The following is a 23959-nucleotide window of genomic DNA, read 5'->3' as shown; positions in this document are numbered from 1 at the left end:
TTTCATTCTACTTTGTTTTTATTTTAATCTCCCAAATTAGGCCTCATTTGTTTAGTTTTATTCCAGCAAGCTCTGTTTCCAGACTCTATCCTGCCCCTGGTTTTATACACTGATTTTTATGCCAGTACCATCCTGGCTCTATTGAAAGCCAAGTACTGTTAATGCCTCCAACTTTCAATTCTTTCAAAATTGTTTCAGCTCTTCTAGGTCTTTTGCATTTCCACGTAAACTTTAAAATCAGTTTGTCTATTTCTACAGCAAAGCCTGCTGGTATTGCTGTTGGGATTGTATGGAATCTATGGACCAACTGGGGAGAACTGACACGGTAACCCTACTGCGTCTCCAAATCCATGATCGTAATAGATCTCCTCATTAAGTTTATCCTCTTTCATTCGCCTCAGCAATGTTACAGCTTTTAGTGCACAGATCTTACACATATTTTGTTAAATTTTTGAAGTATTTTTACATTACTTTCCTTTTTTTTTTTTTTAAATAACAAATATTTATTTCTTGTTTTCACCACGACTTCAAGGATTAGAAGAGGTCTCTTCTCAGAGTACTTACTAAGGGACACAGGATAGCAGATTAGCCATGGTCTCTAACATTGCCAGTTACTGTTTTTACACTATTTTTAATTTCAGTTTCCTGTTGTTGGTTGCCGGCACAGAGAAATGTGTGTTTACATAGGGACCTTATGTCCTGTGATCACCCAGGACCACCCACCTGGGCCTCAGGGATGCTGGCCTTCTGCCAGGCTGATGACGGGCACCGATGACCCCCCTCTTCCCGCCCCGCTGTCACCCAGCTCACCTCCCCCCTCTCCTCTCTGCCTCAGGGACTTTTGCTGAGGGTTTTCTAGGTATTCTCCCGTGTGTATCATCTCACTGCCTATTACTTTCATCTGAGCCTCATGCCAACATCTCAAAGGAGAGGTCTGGGTCAGCACGACTGTCCTCCCGGGCCCGCACCCAGACTGGACGGCACCCCGGCCCGGCCACGGCCATCTCCTGATTTGCTGCCTTTGGGTCAGGCCCCCATTCCGAGCCGTCAGCTGTGCGGGTGCAGAGGGCCACTAAGGCAGCACCCCTGCACAAAGCCGCAGGCAGGACCACTGCTCTGGGGGGATTATGGGCACGGCCGCTCTCTTCAGAGCAAAAAACCTCACTTTTTCAATCTTTTCTCCCGACTGCTTCTCCTGATGTCTGTGCCGCCCGGGGGGAGGGTCCCAGCCTCACCCACTAACACATCACGTGACACGTTTGCTTCACCTGCTCCATCAGAATGCGGTCTCAGGTATTAGCATTCAAATAGAGACATTTTAAATGCCAAGAATAAAGAATCATTATTGTAGAAGAAACGTTTTAGAAGAAAATAGAATCTTAAGGACAAGACTTGTTCTGTGTTATTCCAAAGGTAGACCTTGCCCCAAATGTTGAAATTTACTAGAAACTGATACTGTCTCAAAGCAAGAAAACACACTAACTAGAGCTGTTTGCAATACAACAGGTAGCCTGTCACTGGTATACATTGAGGCAGGATATCTGTCTATCATGGTACATAAAATAGTCACATGTAATGATTACAATCTGTTCTCACTCCTTTACACGTACTAATTTTAATTCTCACAACCTCAAATGTTAAACATTGTTAGAACGGACAGACTCAAAAACCCCTCCAACTCTGAGGCCATACACGCTGGCACACCTGCCCCCTTACTCCCAGGTTTAATCTAGGCTTATTCTAATATGGATCTTACATGCCAACTTTGATTAAATTTTGGGAGTTCAGGTTAAACATGGTGAACTAAACACACGCATTTCTCTCTGCTTCCTATCCAACCCCACTCAAAATGCTACAATGGATAAAAAAAGAAATAAACAAACAAAAACAAATCAAAAGGAATAAACCCACAAAGAGAACAAGAGAGATGACAGCAAATACAGGACAGCAGATGGACAAATGGCAACTGACTTAGGTTTCTGCTTTTCTCCTTTAATAACAGCCTGCCAAGGGGTAGGCGGGGAGAAGGTGATAGAAGCAAGCCACTTAGCACTCCAGATCACCTACCCCCTCTTCCCCAGTCTCAGGAACTGGAGCCAACGGGTGTCCTGAAGTTAAAATTCTGGATGCGTAACAGTGGGATTCCCAGACCCCTCCCGTAATGTAGTTATTACTGTTGGGTTACATCTATTTTCTTGCAATTTGTTTTCTATGTGGCCCCTCTCTTCTTTGTTTCTCTTCCCCCGCCCTCTTTTGGGTTAATCAAGTATTTCTAGTGTTCCATTTTATCTTCGCTAATGGTTCTTTGGCTGGACCTCCTGGTTTATTGTTTTAATGGTTGCTCTAGGGAATTAATTGTGCATCCTTAGTTCATCACAGGCTACATGTTATACCCCGTCATGTATCATGTAAAAACCTCATGAGAGTATATAATTCCATTTCCTCCTCCTTGCAACGTTTGTGATATTGTTGCAAATATGTTATTTCTACCTGATACATGGTTATTCAATAGTTTTTGTACATTGGTTCTTTCAGCTAAGCTCCCTGATATTTTCTTTCTTCCTTTGAGAGGGGAAAGAGACAAAGGCACAGACAGTTACCAGAAGGTAAAGCATCTTAGAACCAGCGTCCCTTCAATCATAGAAATGTTTCTTCCACTTTTTTTCTATTTTTGGAAGAGTTATCAACTCTCTTTCTCTTCTAAGAATTGAAAGAGAATGTGTCCTCAGGGTCGGACTTGCATAAATGTTGAAGTAACATAACATTTGCAGTAAAAGTCGGTCTTCTTTCCAACTGACTTTTCCACTGGAAACTTGTTCAGAAAGTTAAAGGAGCCACATCTCTTAATCAGAACGAACACTGTGTACAGCAAAGTAAGGGAGAAATTTCAAACTCAAAAGTGATTTCATCACAAGGTTCAGATTTGGAAAGTGACTGACACCTACTAACTTTGAATGGTTTCAAATTTTAGTCTCAAATATTCTCTATTTTCAAAGGCAAAGGATGAGAATGGAGCACCTTTTAAGCAATTATCAAATAAATCAAAAGCATCAAAACCTGGCTCAGTGCTTTCCAAGATTTGACACCTAGAAGGTACAAAATTTTTTACATTTTAACTATATAAAAACTAACCTCAATTACTCCCATGTGGCTAAACAGGAAGTGTGAAGATTTTTTTCAATTGGGTATGTTCTATAAATCTGGTATTCATGACTGTCCAGGTACAATGTGTGGGAACAAGCTTTACCTGCCAGTGAGATGTCCCTTTCACACATCTTTTAAAATATAAGGGTCAATAAAACCCAAAAAAGAAGTTTTCCACAAAAAAAAATTTGTTTTTAAACAATAAAACAAGTTAAAAATAATTTTTAAATGGGTAGAGGACTTGAATAGATATTTTTCCAGAGAAGACATACAGATGGCCAAGAGACACAGGAAAAGATGCTCAACAACACTAATCATCAAGTAAATGCAAATCACAACCACAATGAGCTATTACTTCACACCTGCTAGAATGGTTATTATCAATAAGACAAGAGAAAACAAGTGCTGGCGAGGATGTGGAGAAAAAGAGAACCGTTATGCAGTGTTGGTGGGAGTATAAATAGGTGAAGCCACTATGGGAAACAGTACGGAGTTTCCTCAGAAAGTTAACAACAGAATTGCCATACAATCCAGCAATTTCACTTCTGGGTATTTAACCAAAGGAAATGAAAACATTAATTCAAAAAGATACCTGCACCCCAGTGTTCACAGCAGCACTATTTACAATTGCCAAGATATGGAAGCAACCAAAGTGCCCGTCAATAGACGAATGGATAAAGATGTGGTGTATACATACAGTGGAATATTACTCATCCATAAAAAAAGAAGAAAATCTTGCCATTTGTGATGACACAGATGGACCTAGAGAGTATTATGCTAAGTGAAATAAGTCTGGCAGAGAAAGACAAATACTGTATTATTTCACTTATACGTGGAATCTAAAAAACAACAAATAAATGTAACAAAATAGAAACAAGAGTCATAGGTACAGAGAACCAACAGGTGGTTGCCAGAGGGGAGGGGATGGGGGAGGAGAGAAACAGGTGAGAGAGGTACAAACTTCCAGTTGCAAAATAAGTGAGCCACAGGTATGATGTGTACAGTGTGGGGAATAGAGTCAATAATTATGTAATATCTTTATATGGTGACGGATGGTAACTAGACTTATTGTGGTGATCACTTTGAAATGTATGGAAATATCAAATCACTATGTTGTGTAACAGAATCTAACACAGTATCGTAGGTCAATTGTACTTCAAAACAAACAAACAAGCTCATAGAAAAAGAGATCAGACGTCTGGTCGCCAGAGGTAGGGGGTGGAAGGAGGGGGGTTGGATGAAGGTGGTCAAAGGTACAAACTTCCAGTTATAAGATAAATAAGCACTAGGCTATAATACACAATATGATAAATTTAACTAACACCGCTGTATGTTATATATGAAAGTTGTTAAGAGGGTAAATCCTGAGGGTTCTCATCACAGGGAAGAAATATTTTTTCTGTTTCTTTAATCTTGTATCTATACGAGATGATAGATGTTCATTAAACCTACTATGATCATTCCATGATGCATGTTAAGTCAGGTCATTATGCTGCACACCTGAAACTTACACAGTGCTGCATGTCAATTATATCTCAATAAAACTGGAAGGAAAAGAAAAAAAGAGGTGATTCTCGGAACAGATTTGGAATTTGATACTTGGGTACCCAAATATGGTTTATAGCTTGTCAATGGATAGAATAAATGATTAGCTGGTCTTTTTTCAAAAAAAGGGTTACCTACTTGGATTTTGTTTGTCAGAGTTAGAACTCCACTCTGTTAGTGTTTGCAGTTTACTTGAAAGTGTAAGTGGCATTATATTTACAGGAGGATTTAATCACTGAATGTTAAAAACATTAAGCACAGAAAAAAATGAAAGTGATTGTTTTGTAACTGTTATAAGTTCTATAAGCTGAGTGTAAAGATTTAAAAGGAAAAAAGTGCCTAGAGATAGTTAATTTTAATAATTGGGATAATAATTAAAACATGGGCATGGGAGTATTGCTCCCCATGTACAAAAGCACTTCTCGGGGATTAGAGCACCAATGATTTCCACCAGGATGACTGTCTACTTTATAACTACAGGGCTATGCAAAATGAAACTAAAATCAGAAAGTATGACATCAGACAATCAATGTGTTCTTATGAAATTCGGAAGATTTCACTGTCTCTGGTTACCAGAACTTCTAGAAATTGAGTGTCTTAAGAACCTAATAACTTTGCAAACCATTAATACCTTAACATGAAAACTGATCCTTTGCTAATGCAGAATCTGTAATTCCACTGGCTAGTATTCTTCCATGTTTAAGAAGTAAAAATGTCTAGGTCTAAGCACTTTTAAAAATTTAGAACTTTCAGTCAAGAAAAAATTGGTTTGATCAGACTACCTATTTTCTTGGAAAATAGGAAGTCAACTCTAAGAAAAATCACTGAGTCACATGAACCCACTGACGACCATCATTTCAACTAACTTTTCCCACAAGATCTCTACGTTGAAAATGAGACAATCTTTCATCCTTAAACAGGAGATGGATCCTATGAGTGTCTTTCTGTAGAAGAAAAACTTATCAAATAAACTGTCTATTAGCCTTACAACCTTTACTCAACAACTCAACATTCAGAGAACTGCTAGGAATGAAAAGTGAAAATAAAATGAAAATGAATGAAAAACGAGACTCAGAGAGACCAGGCGATAAGGTTAAAAACAAAAGGCTCAGATCTGGGGGAGGTGAACGTACAGGCCGTGGATGCCCCGCTCAAGGCCTGGCGTTCCAGAACAAGGGCTGGCGCTGGGGCTGGGATAAAATGTCTACTGGCAACATTTAAACCAAAGCGTATTAAAAGAAAATAGACTTGAGGTACCAAAGTCCAAGAATAAAAGTACAGGAAACCAATGAAAATAATCTAAAGCTAAAATCCCTCACTGTGTTCCATAAGCAAATCTTCTAGACCACAGCAGCACGTCGAGTTAATTTAACATTTTAAAGTTCTCTGAATGTTAGCAGAGGATTGCCGCAACGTGTATGTGTGGATGGACGGACGGATGGATGGATGGACAGATGGAAGACAGAGATACATATAATTTCAAAACATTTATTTACCATTCACTATTTTTGCAAATACAATTCTCCCAATTTGGTTGGGACAAGAGGTATTTGTGTAAAAGGCCAAGTCAGGAACAAGGAAAGACAAAAACATATTTGGAGTGAGAATCCTTTAATAATTCCATATGCATTCCCAGAGAACAATAAATACAGAAATTACAAGCAGTATATCTAACAGTAATATTTTCCTTAGATACAGAAAGCACCCACTTTAATACAAAGTAATGGGCAAACACTCGTATTGAAATCAGCACTGGGGAAAGCTACACAACAGAAAAAAATGACACGTAAAATGAGAAATTGATTGCTCTCGACCCTAATCACTGCGACTCACACTCCAGGTCTTCTGCCCCGGGGGAAGGGGCAGCTGGAGACCCCGAGGCTGAGCGCCCGTTCAGCTCCGGGCAGCTGCAGTCTGCGGTTGCTCAGACTGGAGCTGTTTACCAAGATATTCCCTGAAACACAGGAAGGAAATAGCAAGGGAGATTAGAACCGAAACAACAAAGAATCTCTTTCAAAATTGAAGAACTATATACACTGTTGTCTATGCTTACTTTAACATCTAAAAACTAGTAAAATAGCCCCAGAAAACTAATCTTGTCCAAATTTCAAAAGTACCTGTACTGTATGAATTTTAAACACTCCATGAACCACAGACAAACAAGGCATGACACACACAAACAAGTAATTCTGCATTCGATCACCGGCAACGTCTGCTTTCCTGTTTAGAGAGTCGTGTCTGCTGTCACCACTTCTGCAATCTAACAAGTTCAAAATCAACGTACAGAGGATTCCAAGTAAGTGGCCCGATACATAAGAAACAAATTTCCTGACGTTAGAAAGTACAAGTGTTTATCTCTAAGGATTTACCCAAGAGCACATGAAAACAATCACTGAAAATAACATCCAGAATCACGACACTTAATCAGAGCTACTAGTTACGCAGCACTTACTCTGCACTGGCAGAGTCTGAAACCTTCACCAAGATGGTCCTACTGAAACCACAGAACAATCACGAGAGCCGAGAAGCAGTATTCTCATTTTACAGATGGGCAACTGTGGCTTAGAGCAGTGGTCTCCAAACGTTTCAGGTGACATTCTACTTCAGAAAATTATTCGAATGGTCTGTGTATACTTCGCTCTAAATTGCATACAGATACCACTGTTGATTCCAGGACAGAAAACAACCTTTTCCCTATTTTCCTATGAAGGATTTGCCTAAACTTTTGTTTTTGAACTACCTAATAAGGACCAGAAAAAAGAGATCTTTTAAGAATATTTAAAAGATCCCCTCCTGTTAAAAGGGAAAAGCTTGAGTTTTGGAATAGGGACCGGGTTTACATTCCGGAGCCTGGCAAAGCTGCCCGGAGCTCACGCCGTGAACCACCAGGTGGGTCTAGTCCCTTGGGGCTGTGGTTCATCTCCTGTGCCAGGACCCAACTAATACTCAGGGGACAACAGTGAATACCGGGACGTGGGGAAGGTACCTGATTTCCTCACACAGGAGGCGTTGCAGAAGTAGGGTCACAGCAGGAGGATTAAAACAGAGGGAAGAAGAGCTGTTCCCGCAGAGAATTTAAAAACACACCCAGAGGGCTTCCCTGGCGGTCCAGTGGTTAAGACACCGCCTTCCACTGCAGGGGGCGCGGGTTCCATCCCTGGTCGGGGAGCTAAGATCCCACATGCCTCGCGGCCAAAAAAACCAAAACATAAAACAGAAGCAGTACTGTAACAAATTCAATAAAGACTTTAAAAATGGTCCACATTAAAAAAAAAAAATTTAAAAACAAAAATCAAAAAAATAAAAATAAAAACACGCCCAGCCATAGCTTCCTCCCCAATGTCTTCTGCTCTTGTTTTCCTGGTCAAAGGTCTTTATTACAGGTAGATAATAATGCTCCACCCACTACACTCTCATTTTCTCCCTGCATACAAGGTGGCCACGGGGCATTCCCCTCCTCACAACCTTACCGCTTGGGGAGTACAAAAACCAGGGCCCCCTTTCCTTGTCTGCTAAGTAGGGTTTATGCAAGCTAGGATTTAAGCGAAGGACAAGAACACACATAGATGTAAAGGGTTCAACTAAAAACCCGCACATCAAGAATCCCAGATGGAACTCTGTGAGCCCTACTTGAGGTAGGTCACAGGATACCAAGTCTACTGGGAGAAGAGCCCAGATGGGACCCACGGACAGAAGAATCAAATTCCTCCTCAGGCTTTCCTGAAATTGTTGTTTGCTATGGCATGTGGGTTGTTAAATTCAGAGGGAGCCGAACCGAGGAGCAACTGAAAAAGATCCTGTCCTACAGAGAGAGGACCCAGCCTGCACGAAGCTTTGGAGAAAATCTACTCCTGGGTTCGTCTTGTAAAGGGTTGTGGTCTGCTGCCCTGACATCAAATGTGGTCAATTAAAACATTCCCGAGATTCACCCAAGCTGCCTCTGAGTCCTGTGTGACCCCAGGCACGGGGCAGTCCGGACACCAGGGGCCTGGGGCTGGGAACACACAAAGGCGGCTATGTCTGCACTTTGGTACCGGCCACCGGGGAAACCTGAGTACAGGGGTGCCCACCCTTATCCTCTCACCTCTGCAGCGTCCTGGGAGTGGGCATTCTCATCTCCATCGACAGGGGAGGGAAAGCTGCAATCACCTGCTCAGGAGCAAAGCGGGCAGGTGCACGGGCCGGGGCTCAGGTCCATTCCTCTCTCTACTGTGAGGCTGCCAGGCCTCCAAAAAGAGGCCAGAAAGGTGCAGAAAGCAGACACTGTGCCTATCTTTAGAGTAGGAAATAATAACAGGTGTGAATAATTTCTTCAGGTTAAGGTTACGTCACTGTCAGGCAAGAGGAAAAGCGACTATGGACTTTTCTTCAGGGGATGACAATGTGTCCCTAATAGGACTCCAGAAGAGCTACTTAAGTGAGTTAATCTGAGTACTGAGTCAGTCTCGCTAAACACGAAGATCAATACAATAAAAATTCAACTCATAATTCACTCAAAGGGTATCCGATTTGTACCAGCAATCTACAGGAGCTGGACATTAATTCTTTGCTTCTACTACCTAAGAAGCAAAATTTGAGAAGTGTAATATTTTCTTCTCTTTAATCTTCATCCATGACTTTGTAGGGGAACAGAATTTGCCACCCAGTATGTGTTTCTTCAACATGAGGATTATTTTAGGCTGATTATTTTTTTAAAAAACAAAAGCCTTGGCAAGTTCGCTTCTTACCTGCCCCTTAACTGCCTAAAGAACTCAGACAAAGGCCTTGGTCCAGGAAGGGCACTGTCACCGGAGATCTACAAAGCACACGGGTCAGCGCTGGGGGGAGCTACACAGGGCCGGGAGACCAGAGTCCTCTGTGTGTCCCACTGTCCCTGCGGGCCCAGCAAGCATCTGTCACCAAACATCCACTTTCCCACCTCCGTGTGAACTGCCTTCTCCCCGCTGAAGTACCCCCCTGCACCCCCTTCTCCTTCTCTCAGATGTCATATAGTTTAAAGTTGAGTTATTCCTCCAGCTTTTATCATGATTCTGAGTATTACACACAAAGCAAATTTTGTTTTTATGAACCGATTTTCCTATGTAAAGCCACGAACCACGTAAAAATCACAGTGCTCCAAGGTCATCTGGATTTTCTCCTATGTTTTCTTCTAGGAGTTCTGTGTTTTACATTTAGGTTCATGATCCATTTTGAGTTAGTTTTTGTGGATGTCCAGTTGTTCCAGCACCATTTGTTGAAGAGACTACTTTTGCTCCATTGTATTGCCTTTACTCCTTTGGCAAAGATCAGTTGACTATATTTATGGGGCCCTATTTCTGGGCTCTCTGTCCTGTTCCATTGATCTATTTGTTTACTCTTTCACCCATACCCACACTATCTTGATTACTTAGCTTTATAATAAGTCTTCAAGTCAGGTGGTGTCAGTTTTCCAACTTTGTTCTTCTCCTTCAATATTGTGTGGGCTATGCTGCGTCTTTTGCTTCTCCATGCAAACTTTAGTATCAGTTTGTCGATGTCCAAAAAAAATAAATAAATAACTTGCTGGGATTTTGACTGGGATTGCATTAAATTTATATCAATAGATCAAGTTGAGAACTAACATCTTGACAGTATTGAATCTTCCTATCCATGAACATGGAATCTCTCTCCATTTACTTAGTTCTTCCGTGATTTCATTCACAGAGTTTAACAGTTTTCCTCATGTAGATCTTATACATATTTTGTTGAATTTATACCTAAATATTCCATTTTGGGGAAGTGCTAATATAAATGGTATTGTGTTTTTAATTTCAAATTCCACCTGTTCATTGCTGGTATATAGGAAAGTGATTGACTTTTCTGTATTAACCTCATATCCTACAACCTTGCTGTAATTGCTTATTAGTTCCAGGACATTTGTTTGTTTTTATCAAATCTTTAGGATTTTCTATGTACATGATCATGTCATCTGCAAGCAAAGGCAGTTTTATGTCCTCCTTCCCAATCTGTATACCATTTATTTTCTTTTCTTGTCTTAATGCATTAGCTAGAACTTCCAGTACAAAGGAGTTGTGAGAGGGGATCATAGTATTCCCTTATTATCCTTTTACTTTCCATGGGATCTGTAGTGATGTTCCCTTTTTCATTTCTGACTAGTTAATTTGTGTCTTCTCTTTTTTCCTTCATTAGTCTGGCTATAGGCTTATCAGTATCATTAATTTTTTCAAAAAACCAGCTTTTGGTTTCCTTGATTTTCTCTACAAATCTATTTTCAGTTTCCTTGTTTTTTTGTTCTTATTCCTTTTCTTCTGCTTACTTTGATTTAATTTGCTCTTTTCTTCTCATTTCCTAAGCTGGAAACTTAGATTACTGACTTTTGAACTTTCTTCTTTTCTAATATATGCATTCGGTGCTATAAATTTCCCTCTAAGCACTGCTTGCACTGCATCTCACAAATTTTGAAAAGCTGTATTTTCATTTTCACTTAGTTCAAAATATGTTTATATTTCTCTTGAGATTTCTTCTTTGACCTATGTGTTATTTAGAAGTGTGTTGTTTAATCCCCACATATTTGGGGATTTTCCAGTTATCTTCCTGTTACTGATTTCTACTTTAATTCCACTGTGGTCTGACAGCTGACACTGCATGATTCCTATTTTTTTAAATTTGTTAAGGTGAGTTTTATGGCCCAGAATGTGGTCTGTCTTGGTGAATGTTCCATGTGGGCTTGAGAGAAATGTGTATTCTGCTGGTATTGGATGAGGTAGTCTATAGATGTCAATTCTATTCAGTTGATTGATAGTGTTGTTGACTTAACTGTGTCCTTATTGATTTTCTGCCTGCAGGATCTGTCCATTTCTGAAAGGGGGGTGCTGAAATCTTCAACTATGATAGAATTCATCTATTTCTCCTTACAGTTCTATCAGTTTTTGCCCCACATAGTTTGATGCTCTGTTGTTAGGCATATACATGTTAAGAATTATAATGTCCTTTTGGAGAACTAACCCCTTTATCTTTGCAGAATGACCTTTTTTTTTTTTTTTAAAGCTTTTTAATTTATTTTTATTTATTTATTTATTTATGGCTGTGTTGGGTCTTCGTTTCTGTGCGAGGGCTTTCTCTAGTTGTGGCAAGCAGGGGCCACTCTTCATCACGGTGCGCGGGCCTCTCACTATCGCGGCCTCTCCTGCTGTGGAGCACAGGCTCCAGACGCGCAGGCTCAGCAATTGTGGCTCACGGGCCCAGTTGCTCCGCGGCACGTGGGATCCTCCCAGACCAGGGCTCGAACCCGTGTTCCCTGCATCGGCAGGCAGACTCTCAACCACCGCGCCACCAGGGAAGCCCCAGAATGACCTTTCTTATCCCTGATAAACTTTCCTTACTTATAAGTCTGCTTTCTCTGAAAGCAATATAGCTACTTCTGCTTTCTTTTGATTAGTGTTAGCATGATATATTTTTCCCCTTTCATTTACTTCTAATCTATATGTGTCTTTATATTTAAAGTGGGTTTCTTATAGGCTACATGTAGTTGGGTCATGCTTTTTGATCTGCTCTGATGATCTATCTTTTGCTTGGTGCAGTTAGACCATTGACATTCAGAGTGATTACTGATACAGTTGGATTAATATCTACCATATTCATTTCTGTTTCCTATTTGTTGCCCTTGTTTTTTTGCTCCTATTTTTGTCTTCCACTCTTTTTCTGCCTTTTGTGGTTTTAATTCAGCATTTTATATGATTCTATTTTCTCTCCTTTCTTACTCAGCATGTCAGTTATACTTCTTTTTTTACTTTTTTTAGTGACTGCCCTAGAGTTTGCAATATATTAATTTACAATTAATCCATGTATATTTTCAAATAGCACTATACCACTTCATGGATAGTGTGAGTAGCTTGTAATAACCAAATAATCTTAATTCCTTCCTCTCGTCCCTTGAATCATTGCTGCCACTTATTTCACTTATATATAAACATACGCAAGCAATGTGTATAAAATACATATAAGCGTACATACTCAAGGATATTGTTGCTATTAGTTTTTGAACAAACTTCTATGTTATATTAGTTAGGAATAAGAAAAATAAAAGTTTTTATTTTACCTTCAGTTGTTCCTTCTTTGATGCTCTTCCTTTCTTTACATAGGTCTGAGTTTCTGACCTATATTATTTTCCTTCTCTCTAAAGAACTTTTTTTCATATTCCCTGTATGGCAGGTCTACTGGCAACAAACTCCCTCAATTTTTTGTTTATCTGAGGAAATCTTTATTCCTCCTTCACTTTTGAAGGATAACTTCAAAGGGTACAGAATTTGGTGAGTTTCTTCTCTCAACATGTTAAATATTTCACTCCACTCTCTTTTTGCTGACATGGTTTCTGAGAAGTTGGATGTAATTCTTATCTTTGTTCCTCTATAGGTAAGGTGTTTTTTCCCCCTGGCTTCTTTCAGGATTTTTTTTTTTTTCACCTTCGATTTTCTGTAATTTGAAAATTGCATGTTCAGGTGTAGTTTTTTTTTAGTTTTTATCCTGCTTGGTGTTCTCTGAGCTTTCTGGATCTGTGGTTTGGTGTCTGACATTAACTTGGGAAATCCTCAGTCATTACTGTTTCAAGTATTTCTTCTGTTCCTTTCTCTCTTTCTTTTTCTGATATTCCCACCAGATGTATTTTACCTCTTTTGTAGTTGTCCCATAGTCCTTGGATATTCTGTCCCATTTTTTTAGTCTTTGTTCTCTTTGCTTTTCAGTTTTGGAGGTTTCTATTGATATATCCTCAACCTCAGAGAGTCTTTCCTCAGCCGTGTCCAGTCTAACTAATAAGTCCATCAAAGGCATTCTTCATTTCTTTTACAGTGTTTTTGAGCTCTAACATTTCTTTTCGGTTCTTTCTTAGGATTTCTGTCTCTCTGCTTAACTTGCCCATCTGTTCTTGCTTGCTGCCTACTTTATCCACTAGAGTCCTCAGCATATTAATCCTAGTTGTTTAAAGTTCCCAGTCTGATCTTCCAACATTACTGCCATGGCTGGTTCTGATGCTTACTATGTCTCTTCTTTTTTTTTTTTTTTTTGCTTTTTGGTATGCCTTGTACTATTTTCTTGATAGCTGGACATGGTGTGCTAGGTAAAAGAAACTGCTGTAAATGAACCTTCTGTAACCTGGTGGTGAGGTGAGGGAGAGGAAGCTTTCTGGAGTCCTTTGATTGGGTCTCAGTCTTTCTTGAACCTGGGCCTCGGGATCGTGAACTTCATGAGTGTTCCTCAGGGTTTTTTCTACCCCTTTGGGTGGGACAGGATGATTAGAGCCAGCTAGAGTTGGTTATTTCCCTTCCCCAGGTCAGTCGGACTCTGATGACACCCCAGCAGGCTGGGCTCTGGTTAACTAGTTTCCCCTGAGTGCAGGCCTTTTTAGAATGGAACAATAGTTAGAACTATATCAAAATGGTTCCTTTCCCCTCCCCCTGCCAGAAGGCCAAGGGAATTTTTCTCAGATATTTCTCGTGGAAACCTGGTCTGGCTTCTGGAGAGAAATCTCCCCATGTGGTGGGGGCCCCCCATGACTGGCTCCCCTGGAGTTTTTAATCCTCAGACTTGTGCACACTGAGCCTCCTGCAATTCACCAAGCACAGTCCAGCTCTCCTGCCAGGCACCGGTCCCCCGCTGGGCTCCACGTGTGAGTCCTGCTCAGGTAAGCCACAACTCCCTGTATTCACCTGCCTCTCCAGTCTCGCCCTACCTTCTCCCCTATGGATCCAAGAAGGATTGTTGATTTTTTCAGTCTGTTCAGCTATTTACTTGTTGTTCAGATGTAGTGGCAACTTCCAAACTCCTTACATGCATAACCGGAAACCAGAAGTCCCTCCTTTTCATTTTAAATGCTGGTTCCAGATCAGCAAGTAGTTACAACAAAAAGCGATCTGTACAATGCAGAGTACGCCCCTAAATGACCACACTACGTGCAAATCTGGTTAATGTGCTGTGTGGGAGAAATGTCTGTGCTGTTAGAAGGACTCTTAAGAAGATAGTATGCAATAAGCAAAGTCCATGTTTAACACTTATTATAGACTCCTTTTTCTTTAATTATATTTAGAATGTAAGATTCTTACATGAGAATTCCTCCACTAAAAATATCATAAGAATAATGTGGAAAACTCCAGGTACCCAAAGAGAGACCACAATTTTCTAAATTAGTTTTGGAAAATGTTAAACCCAGAAATGTCATATGTTTATTTAAAATCACATGGAATGTTTTGGTAACATGATTATTAATGCTAAAAAGTTAAAACTTACATAAGGGTTTTTTTCCTTCAATTCTGTTCATAAGTAACTGTTTTAATCACTGCATTTATGGCTATGTACTACTTACAGAACAACTAAAATATCCTAAGCAGATGTAAAGATCCGAGAATAAAGTAGTATCACCCACACCCTCGGCTTGCTGCGTTCCTCTCTATTTACCTACACGTGAAAAACCTAGAGAGGGTGACACTCTTATAACTTATTATTCTGCTTGAAAATAGGTTGAAAAAGAAGCTAGAAACAAAGAGAAAATTCTACAGGAGATCCTCTACCTACAAAATTCAGTGTTTCTTTCCTGAGGTCCTGAGCTGTCCATATGCACATATTGCTGCTTCTGAATTAGAGGCTGATGACATTTAACATCATTCGGTAGGAGAAAAATGATGACATTTTATGATGTTAAATTATAATGTATAAACTGAGGGTCTATATAAAAGTTCTCTAAAGTAAGCTGTCACTGTTTACATATTTTGACAAATTTAAGAATATAAAAATCCAGCCCTGCTCAAAAGAACGAGGGACATACCAGGAACTGCACATGGGGACGGGAGGATCAGAGCCTGCACGTGCCACTTAGCAGAGCTGTGGCTAGGACTGACCCGCTCGAGGCCCTCTGAACTGAGGAGACCCCGGTGTGTGCCCACTGCACACCCCAGCAACTCCATTCAGCCCCCCATGCCCCACCCACATCAGTCAGGGTTACATGTAACCCACCCGTCATTCCACGTAAACACAGGTGTTAAGTGGAAGGGAGAAACACTGGCTACTCTAAGTCCTGCAGTTCACGGAAATAATTCCGCAATCAGTCATAAAATCGTGAAAAAGAATTAAGTAGCATTTTCACATGATATATAACTCTATACTCCATGTTCTATAAACCAGGGATAAATCCTTCTCTACATTATCAAGAAAAGTAATATTTAACTCCCTAGAGCAGAGTCTAAATCAAGACCCAGTTCCATGATATTGTGAGTATCCAATTTATACTTAATATGTAATTTTTAACTTAAAACCAAAAAAAAAAATTCTCCTCAGTAAAAAAGAAATGTTAACTTTACGATATCCAAAATTACGATTTAGTCTAATCAACAGAAACTGGTAATAATGCAATGCCAAAAATCTAAAAATCATTTATGGTAGAAAAAAGTAAAAAAGTCAAGAGTGTGCTGGAAATCTGGAAATAGCCAGGGAGGGCCTCAGAGCAAAACAACAACAGAGAAAACGTGCAAAACTTTCAGGAAAAGTTGCTGCTGCCATTCAGACAGACTTTTATTCTACTTTTACCCATGGTTGTATTTTCATTATCTTCAACTAATTTATTTCACCGTGTTGTACTAAAATATACCCTTTTCTAAAATTTTGTTTTAATTAAATCAAAACAAACAAAATGTTGAAAGGAAACCAAGTCAACTGTGTTTTCAGGTTTTATTTAGTGTGAAACATCTTTCAGACACCAGTACCATGGTTTAGGTTAAAAAGCCTCTATTTCAGGAAAGTAGAAAGGCAGACTTTACCAGCATGATTTACTGAAGGCAACTTGGTTACATGCATAAAGATACTGATTCAAAATCCTTTTACATTTGGGGATAACTCTGCTGAAGATTGACTTTCCAATGGCATTCTATTTGGTCTCACACTAATCTGATGTTGAAATAAATTGCTATTACTTGAGCAATTTTCATTCTCTGGCACAAAGTGCCAGAGAAATGCATATGTCACAACAAAAGATACAGGTCACATGTGAATTCTCATCTTTATATGAAAATTCCTTTTTTAAAGAAAGTATAGGAAAATGCTGACACTAAGCTTCTCCATTAAAGGGGATTTATCATAACTAAAACATTAAAGCTAAAATAGCTTGGCACATAATTAGAGAGAAGGGGGGAAAAGGATATTCTCTCATCAGCTAGTCAATGACAAAGAGCAAATAAACCAGAGTCTGGCTATAAAGACAATTTACTTTTCCTTTTGTAATCGTACATCAAAAAATTTACTGAGACCAAATCAGATTCCTAAATTCAAGGAAAAGTTTTCAAATTTTAAATGTTTCATCTTTAATGCATGATCATTTGCACAATAAAAATTCTTAACCAAAAAATTTTCTCCACCGGCAAAGGGAAAATTCCCAGTCAACATCCTATTCCACACCCAGCTTTTTCCACATTAGAAATATACATTACAGAAAAAAAAGGGGGGGGCTTCCCTGATGGTGCAGTGGTTAAGAATCCGCCTGCCAATGCAGGGGACGTGGGTTCGAGCCCTGGTCCGGGAAGATGCCACATGTCGCGGAGCAACTAAGCCCGTGTGCCACGACTACTGAGCCTGCGCTCTAGAGCCTGCAAGCCACAACTACTGAGCCCGCAAGCCACAGCTACTGAGCCTGCAAGCCACAACTACTGAGCCCACGTGCCACAGCTACTGAAGCCCGCGCACCTAGAGCCCGTGCTCTGCAACAAGAGAAGCCACTGCAATGAGAAGCCCGCGCACCGCAACAAAGAGTAGCCCCCGCTCGCCGCAACTAGAGAAAGCCTGCACGCAGCAACGAAGACCCAAGGCAGCCAAAAATTAATTAATTAATTAATTTAAAAAAAAACTAACAATAAATTCTTCAAGAGAAAGAACTATTAAAATGAAGTTGTTTTTTATTAACAAAAGAAGAATTATGCTTCAACAGCCCTACTTTCAACAAAAGGGGAAAATAAAACTGTATTTAATGGAAACTTCAGGAAAATATCTGTCAAATACAAGCTCACTGACTGCAACAGCCTCCAACTCTATTAAATGCCAACATTCTGTAAACGAACTTCATGAAAGAAACAGAAACAAACCAAGAGAGAGAAAATTACTAAATAATTTACGTTGAAAAATGTGGCTCAGGGTAAAGTAAAAGAAGGAGGGAATCCAGTGGAGTATTCTCTAGTTTCCTGACAGACTTGGAAGATTTTCCTCTGCTAAATAGTAGATAAAAAACCATTTGGAGTGCCCTCTGCCTTGATCCCATTCTTCTTGCACAGACAATATGAAAAGAGTAAAAACACTTTCAGTCCATCGAGCGCCGTGAGCACCAGCTCTGAAATCGATCCCCAGTCCATCTACCACTTGGTACCAACTGTCACCATTCTAGTCCACGGCACGAGCCATCCCTCCCCATGGCCACAACAAGAATCTACGGAAACGGTCTTCCTGCTGCCACACTCGCCCCCAACCATCCACTCTCCGCAGAGGAGCCTGTGAGACCTTTCAAAATACAAATCAAATCCTGTCACTCCCCTGTTAAAACCTTAACCATGGCTTTCAACTCATCCAGCAGAAGGACCCAGCAGACCCTCGGCGATCAGATGGCGGCCACCTCGCCTCGCCCGCCTCCTTTCATGCTGGCCTCAGCCGCTCCTTCAGCTTCCGCTCTGAGCCCCAGCGCGGCGGGCGGCTGTCTGCGGTGAGGACTGGGTGCCATGCGGCCCACCAGCTGCCATTAGCGCCGCCTCCCGGCCCCCAGCTGTCACAGCCAAACAGGGCTCCAGGCGCTGCTCTGAAAGGAGCCAAGCTCCCTCCTGCTTCCTGGTCCTTTCCCCTCCCGTTCCCTCCACCTGAAATCCAACCCCCAACACTGGCGGCGGGTGACTGGTTCCTTTCCATCACTGTCTCAGCCTGGCTGCTGGGACTACTCAGAAAGGCCATCTCTCATCACCCACTTGCATCACATCTGTCACCTGGAGCCTAGGGTAACAGGGTACAAATTAAGTGCTCAGAGAGCAGCTGCTGGAAGAAGGCATAAATGTCAGTATTCACGAGAAAAGTGCGTAAGTGGCAGGATCCTAATATTTAATACATGATGTCATGACGGCAATCCTGGATCCTCTCCTATCCTGTATCTGCCTGCATCTTTCACATGTAAGCATTTGGATGTGCCATTAATCTGTCCTTTGGAACTATCAGTAGCATTACCGTCAGTTAGCGCATCTTTCCCAAGAATGGGGAATAGAGAGGCATCTGAACTCAGAAGATCGCGGAACAGCCAACCTACTGCTAAAACAGCCACGGCCGAGTCCAGGGTTGTCCGCTCACAGACACAGATGGCTCACCATTGTACCTAAGTAGTCACTCTAATTTATCTTGTTTTGAGTACAAAAAGGTCAATCATTTTGATTTAAAAAATAAAAGCAAGAGAAAAAATAGGACTCTGGCTACTATTTCAAAAGCAAAAGGCTGTAACAGATGAAATGTGAGAGCTGAATCTTAACTGATCAATCAGCTTTTACTGTTTTCATGTGAACTGGTAAAAATCCATTCAGGTTAACTGTACGCTGAACAGTTAAACCCTGCAAAATTGTAGCGTCTCTAATCAATAGTCCAGCTGAATTCCATTCAACTCTCAAAAAACGTATTCACCTATGTCGTAATGGTCCTTTTAGTTACTTCTGGAGTTGTTTCTGATACTAGTACTTTGAATATACATTTCTTCAGAACATTAATGCAGCTGTTTTTTCTAAATTATCACATCACTGCTCTGAACGGCTAAAATGTAGTTCTAGGTATTAATCAAAATCACTGCTGTTAAAAGCCACCACTCATCGGAGCCTTTCCACAAGAACTTCTGGACGGGGACGCGAGGCCCAACAGGGCAGCGGGGGGCGGGCGGCACCTACCAGTTGTGCACCATGAGCTTCTGCACGGCCAGGAGGGCGTTGTAGCGCACCTGCTGGTCCTCGTGGTGCATGTGGTTCATCACCAGCTGCTTCCCGCCGAGCTGCTCGATGACCCTGGGGGCCAGAAGCCACATGGTGAAGATGCTGCCGCTACTTTCAAATGCAAGCTGTTAGCAGAAAGCCCCAACTCCGAACTGCCCAGTGGTTTTACAAAGAAAAGTAACCATACAGGTAAGTAAACCAACACACGTGTCTTTTTTTAAATATCATTTTCTCCAAATCACAGATTTAAAGTTTTTATATATTTTCTCTTGAATCCCTAATGATAAATCCAATTGTTATTCTCATTTCCTAGTCTGGGCAAATATCATCAACCTGGACTGTTGCAGTAATCTAGATGACAGTGTTCTAGGCAGTTGAGTATTAACTTCTTTATTACCAGTATTTGTGGCTTGCTTAAAAACCAGTATACTGAATACCACCTTATGTCTGAAGTAATATCAGATCAATATTAAGCCCAGCAGTGGCCATGCTGTGAACCAGATACGGGCTCAGATGCAGACAGCAGAGAACATGAGGTTAAAAAGCACCCCGTAGGAGCCATGTTAATTTCCTGAAAAAGACGTGATTTGTTAAGATATCTGCCCTTTCCTGTAATGATGGAACATGCCACATGACCTGCTGGGCAGTGAAACAAATGAGAAAATTCCTGTTGTCAAGAACACCAGGAAGACTGACAACCAGCACTGCTTTCTGTCACTGTCCCCTCAACCCCCTGAAAAATCCAGTTACTACAGACACAAAAGCGAAGTGAAAATGGTTATTTGCCTCACGAATGGAAGGAGGTCCTCTGCTCCTCTGGGGGGGAGCGGGGGCGTGCAAGGAGCCGGCGAGCGTCTTTAACCCCAGCCTGGGAGTGTGGGAGCTGCGGTCGGCGCCGCCTGGGGAATGACATCGCCACCACACAGCCCGTGACAAGAGGCACCTTAGTGCAGTAGGGCTTCTGGTGCTTTAAGACAACCTTGCAGATGAGCACATGGGGTCAGGGGTGAGGGAGAGGCTTTATCTGTATGCCTTTTTATATTTTATTTTTTAAAGCATCTTTTTTTAAAAAACGTACTGAATTGAGGGAAAAAAATGCAGTATAATTATACCCAAACTTTATGAGTGCTTGATACATGCCAGGTATGTAACAAGCTTCTCCAAACAGCATACAACAGCCTCAGTCTCATTTAATGCTTTCTCCCTCAACTCCTGTCCTTTCACTGTTAGCGTACCTAAGTGATTTCACATTACCGAGCCAGCCTCACCTCCTCTGCAAAGCCTTACCTGTCTCCTCCCAGAGGGAATTCCTCACTCTTCAGTACTTGGAAACACATCCTTCCATTACTATATATCTACTGTGACTCTTCTTACACGTGTTATATTTCCTTTTATACTTGGAACCTACTCAGGTCAATAACAATGTAACTACAAATAATAATTTAAAAATCACCAGTGCTAACAAAATGGCTTTTGAATTAAATCATACAAACCAAAGAAAACCCTGAACATGAAATTTCTGGTGTGATCTCTGTTGGCTACTGCACAACAGTATTATACACGTGTGCTTATGTTTTCATACTTCCCATCTTTAATTAGGTTTATCATTTATCGTGATTCCCAGTACTATGGTCATCTTGATTCCGCTCACTCCATCAGCTCCTCGGCTGAACGAGTCTACTTTACAGGAGTATATGAACTAGGACCCCTATGCTGAACATCTCAGGACACCCCAATGAAACCAAGGTTCCTCATTTACCGCTTGCCTCGCGGGTAATGCCGAACGTACTCGCCAATGTCATGGGCAGCAACAGCTAAGACTTGTGGGTCATCGGACACCTCCAGAAGTTTGGTCAAAATTCTGAAATAAATTTAATCCAAAGAGAGATTGATTTCTAATTCTTTTCTAGAGCACAACAGAGCAAAGGTATAATGCCGATACTTTCCTGAAAATAGACACTTACAAATATAACTGTATTTTCTACAGGTTTCACTGCTACACGCAATACACTACACATGATTTACTGCACGTAAGTTAGCAGCTTTCAAACCTTTATACACACATTAACAGGTCACTTTCAGATTCACAACGTCCACCACCCACAATTCCCACAATATCAGGGAAAGGGAAGAAGGGAAAACATAGGGAGTTCTTAGGGCAGTGAAACTATTCTGTGTGATACTGTGACACAGCAGGAACTGTACAACAGAAAGCCATGAACCTGAACGTAAACTATGGACTTCAGTTAAAATAATGTACAAATATTGGTTCATCAATTAACAAACGTGCCACACTTAGGCAAGACGTTAAAAATAGGGGAAACTGTGCCTGGTGGGGGAAGAGAGGGTATATGAGTACTCTCTGTACTCCCTTCAATTTTTCTGTAAACCTAAAGTTATTCTAAAAATTAAAGTCTATTAATTTTAACAGTTATAGTAAGGTATATATGTAGTAATTCTATCCAAAAACTGAGAAGATAACCCAAAAATGGGAGATAACATTTGCAAAGTATATTGTCTGATCAGGGATTTACATCCAAAATATATTAAAAAAACTCTTACAACTAAATACTAAAAAGACAACGCATTTAAAAAATGAACTAAGAATCTGAACAGACATTTCTCCAAAGATATAAAATGGCCAATAAGGACATGAAAAGATGCCTGACTCGTTAGCCATCAAGGAAATACAAATCAAAACCATGATGAGATATCACTTCACACTCACTAAAATGGCTAGAATCAAGAAGTCAGACAATAGTAAGTGCTGACATGGAGATGGAGAAATCAGAATCCTCATACACTGCTGGTGGGAATATGAAATTGTGCAGCCACTTTGGAAAATAGTTGAGTAGTTCCTGAAATGGTTAAACAGAGTTACCATATGATTCAGCAATTCTATTCATAGGTGTCTACCCAAGGAAGAGAAATAAAAACGTATGTCCACATAAAAACCTGTACACAAATGTTTATTACCAGCATTTTTCATAATAACCCAAATGCCCATCACCTAATGAGTGGATAAATAAAATGTAATATATCCTTATGATGGAATATTATATGACCATAAAAAGGAACAAAGTACTGCTAAATGCTACAACATGAATGAACTTTGAACACCTTATGGTAAATGAAAGAAGCTGGTCACAAAAGGACAAATATTATATGATTCCATTTACATGAAATTTTCCTAATAGGCAAATCCATAGAGACAGAAAGTAAAAGCTTAGGGCTGAGGGGATGGTTGGACAGAGAAGTGACAGCTAAAGGATACAGGGTTTCTTTTTGAAGTGATGGAAAATGCTCTATAATTGACTGTGTTGATGGTTACACATCCTCATGAATATACTGATTTATACACTTTAAATGGGTGAATTGTGTGGTATGTGACTTATATCTCAGTAAAAAAGAAAGAAAGACACTTGCACATATTAGGTCATCTTTATTATAACAAAGGGAACCGTGCAAAGCAGTGGGGAAAATGTTATTTTCAATAAATGTTGCTAGTTCAATTCTATATCCATGTAATGAAAAAAACAAATCTTGACCTACCTTATACACCTTACCCAAAAACCAATTCCACACGGAATGGAAATCTAAATGTGAGAGGTTAAACGATAAAGCTGCTAGCAGATAACACAGAAGTATATCTTCAAGACCTTGGGTAGGCAAAAACTTCTTAACCAGACACAAGAAAGCACTAGCCATAAATAATAAACTGAGCTACATCAAAAGTAAAGAGTTAGTGGCATTTGACGTGGTAGAAGAAGAGCTGTGATGAATACATATGACCAAGAAACCTACAGAATTCCCACAGAAACAAAAACTTGAACAGGCACTTCTCCTGGGAAAAAAGATATCCAAATGGCCAATAAGCACACGAAAAGGTATTCAACCACATGAGTAAGCAAGAAAATAGAAATTAAAACCATGGAATATCTAAAAATTTTAAGAGGGACAAAAATGTGTCCACGAGTATGTGGAAGGATGGGGGTTTATTCAGAGTGTAAACTGGAATTTAAAACTTACTTCAAGAGCTCATAATTCTTCTCATTTAACCTCACAGCATTTTCTCTCCAAAATTTCTCAGATTTGTGCACAGGACTCCATTCCAATCTTCCAGATTTAAGTTCTGAACTATATTCATCAAATGAGCTGTAAAAAGAATTCAAAGTTTATAAGAATCTGAGAGATAGATAGTCCAAAATTAAAAAAAATAAAACATCTTCACTAATTATTTAACTACAAAGACTGATCATCCTTTGTACATTCAAAAATTACCTCTAAACAAGTTTAAATGGCTTAATCTTCAA

At 40.3% G+C, this 23959-nt stretch overlaps 1 protein-coding gene across 9 annotated transcripts in view; it reads right to left on the bottom strand.

The window, feature by feature from the left end:
* Positions 1-6283: 6283 nt before the first annotated feature.
* Positions 6284-23959, bottom strand: part of ATP6V1H (ATPase H+ transporting V1 subunit H) — a 63047-nt gene continuing 45371 nt past the window's right edge. For 5 of the 9 annotated variants that reach the window (XM_082364754.1, XM_082364758.1, XM_082364757.1 and 2 more), the window contains 4 exons: positions 23676-23801; positions 21406-21507; positions 19605-19757; positions 6284-6643 (listed from right to left, as the gene is read on the bottom strand). In XM_082364754.1, the coding sequence (XP_082220880.1) occupies positions 6583-6643; positions 19605-19757; positions 21406-21507; positions 23676-23801 (442 nt within the window). In that variant the 3' untranslated portion in view covers positions 6284-6582. Of the gene's footprint in view, positions 6644-19604; positions 19799-21405; positions 21508-23675; positions 23802-23959 lie in introns of all 9 variants that reach the window. The other 4 variants (XM_082364759.1, XM_082364756.1, XR_014236721.1 and 1 more) reach the window with 3 other exon arrangements.

The sequence above is a fragment of the Balaenoptera borealis genome (assembly GCF_965194805.1).
Source record: "Balaenoptera borealis genome assembly, chromosome: 17".
In the NCBI taxonomy this organism is placed as follows: domain Eukaryota; kingdom Metazoa; phylum Chordata; class Mammalia; order Artiodactyla; family Balaenopteridae; genus Balaenoptera; species Balaenoptera borealis.
This window is presented reverse-complemented; position numbering and strand designations above follow the sequence as displayed.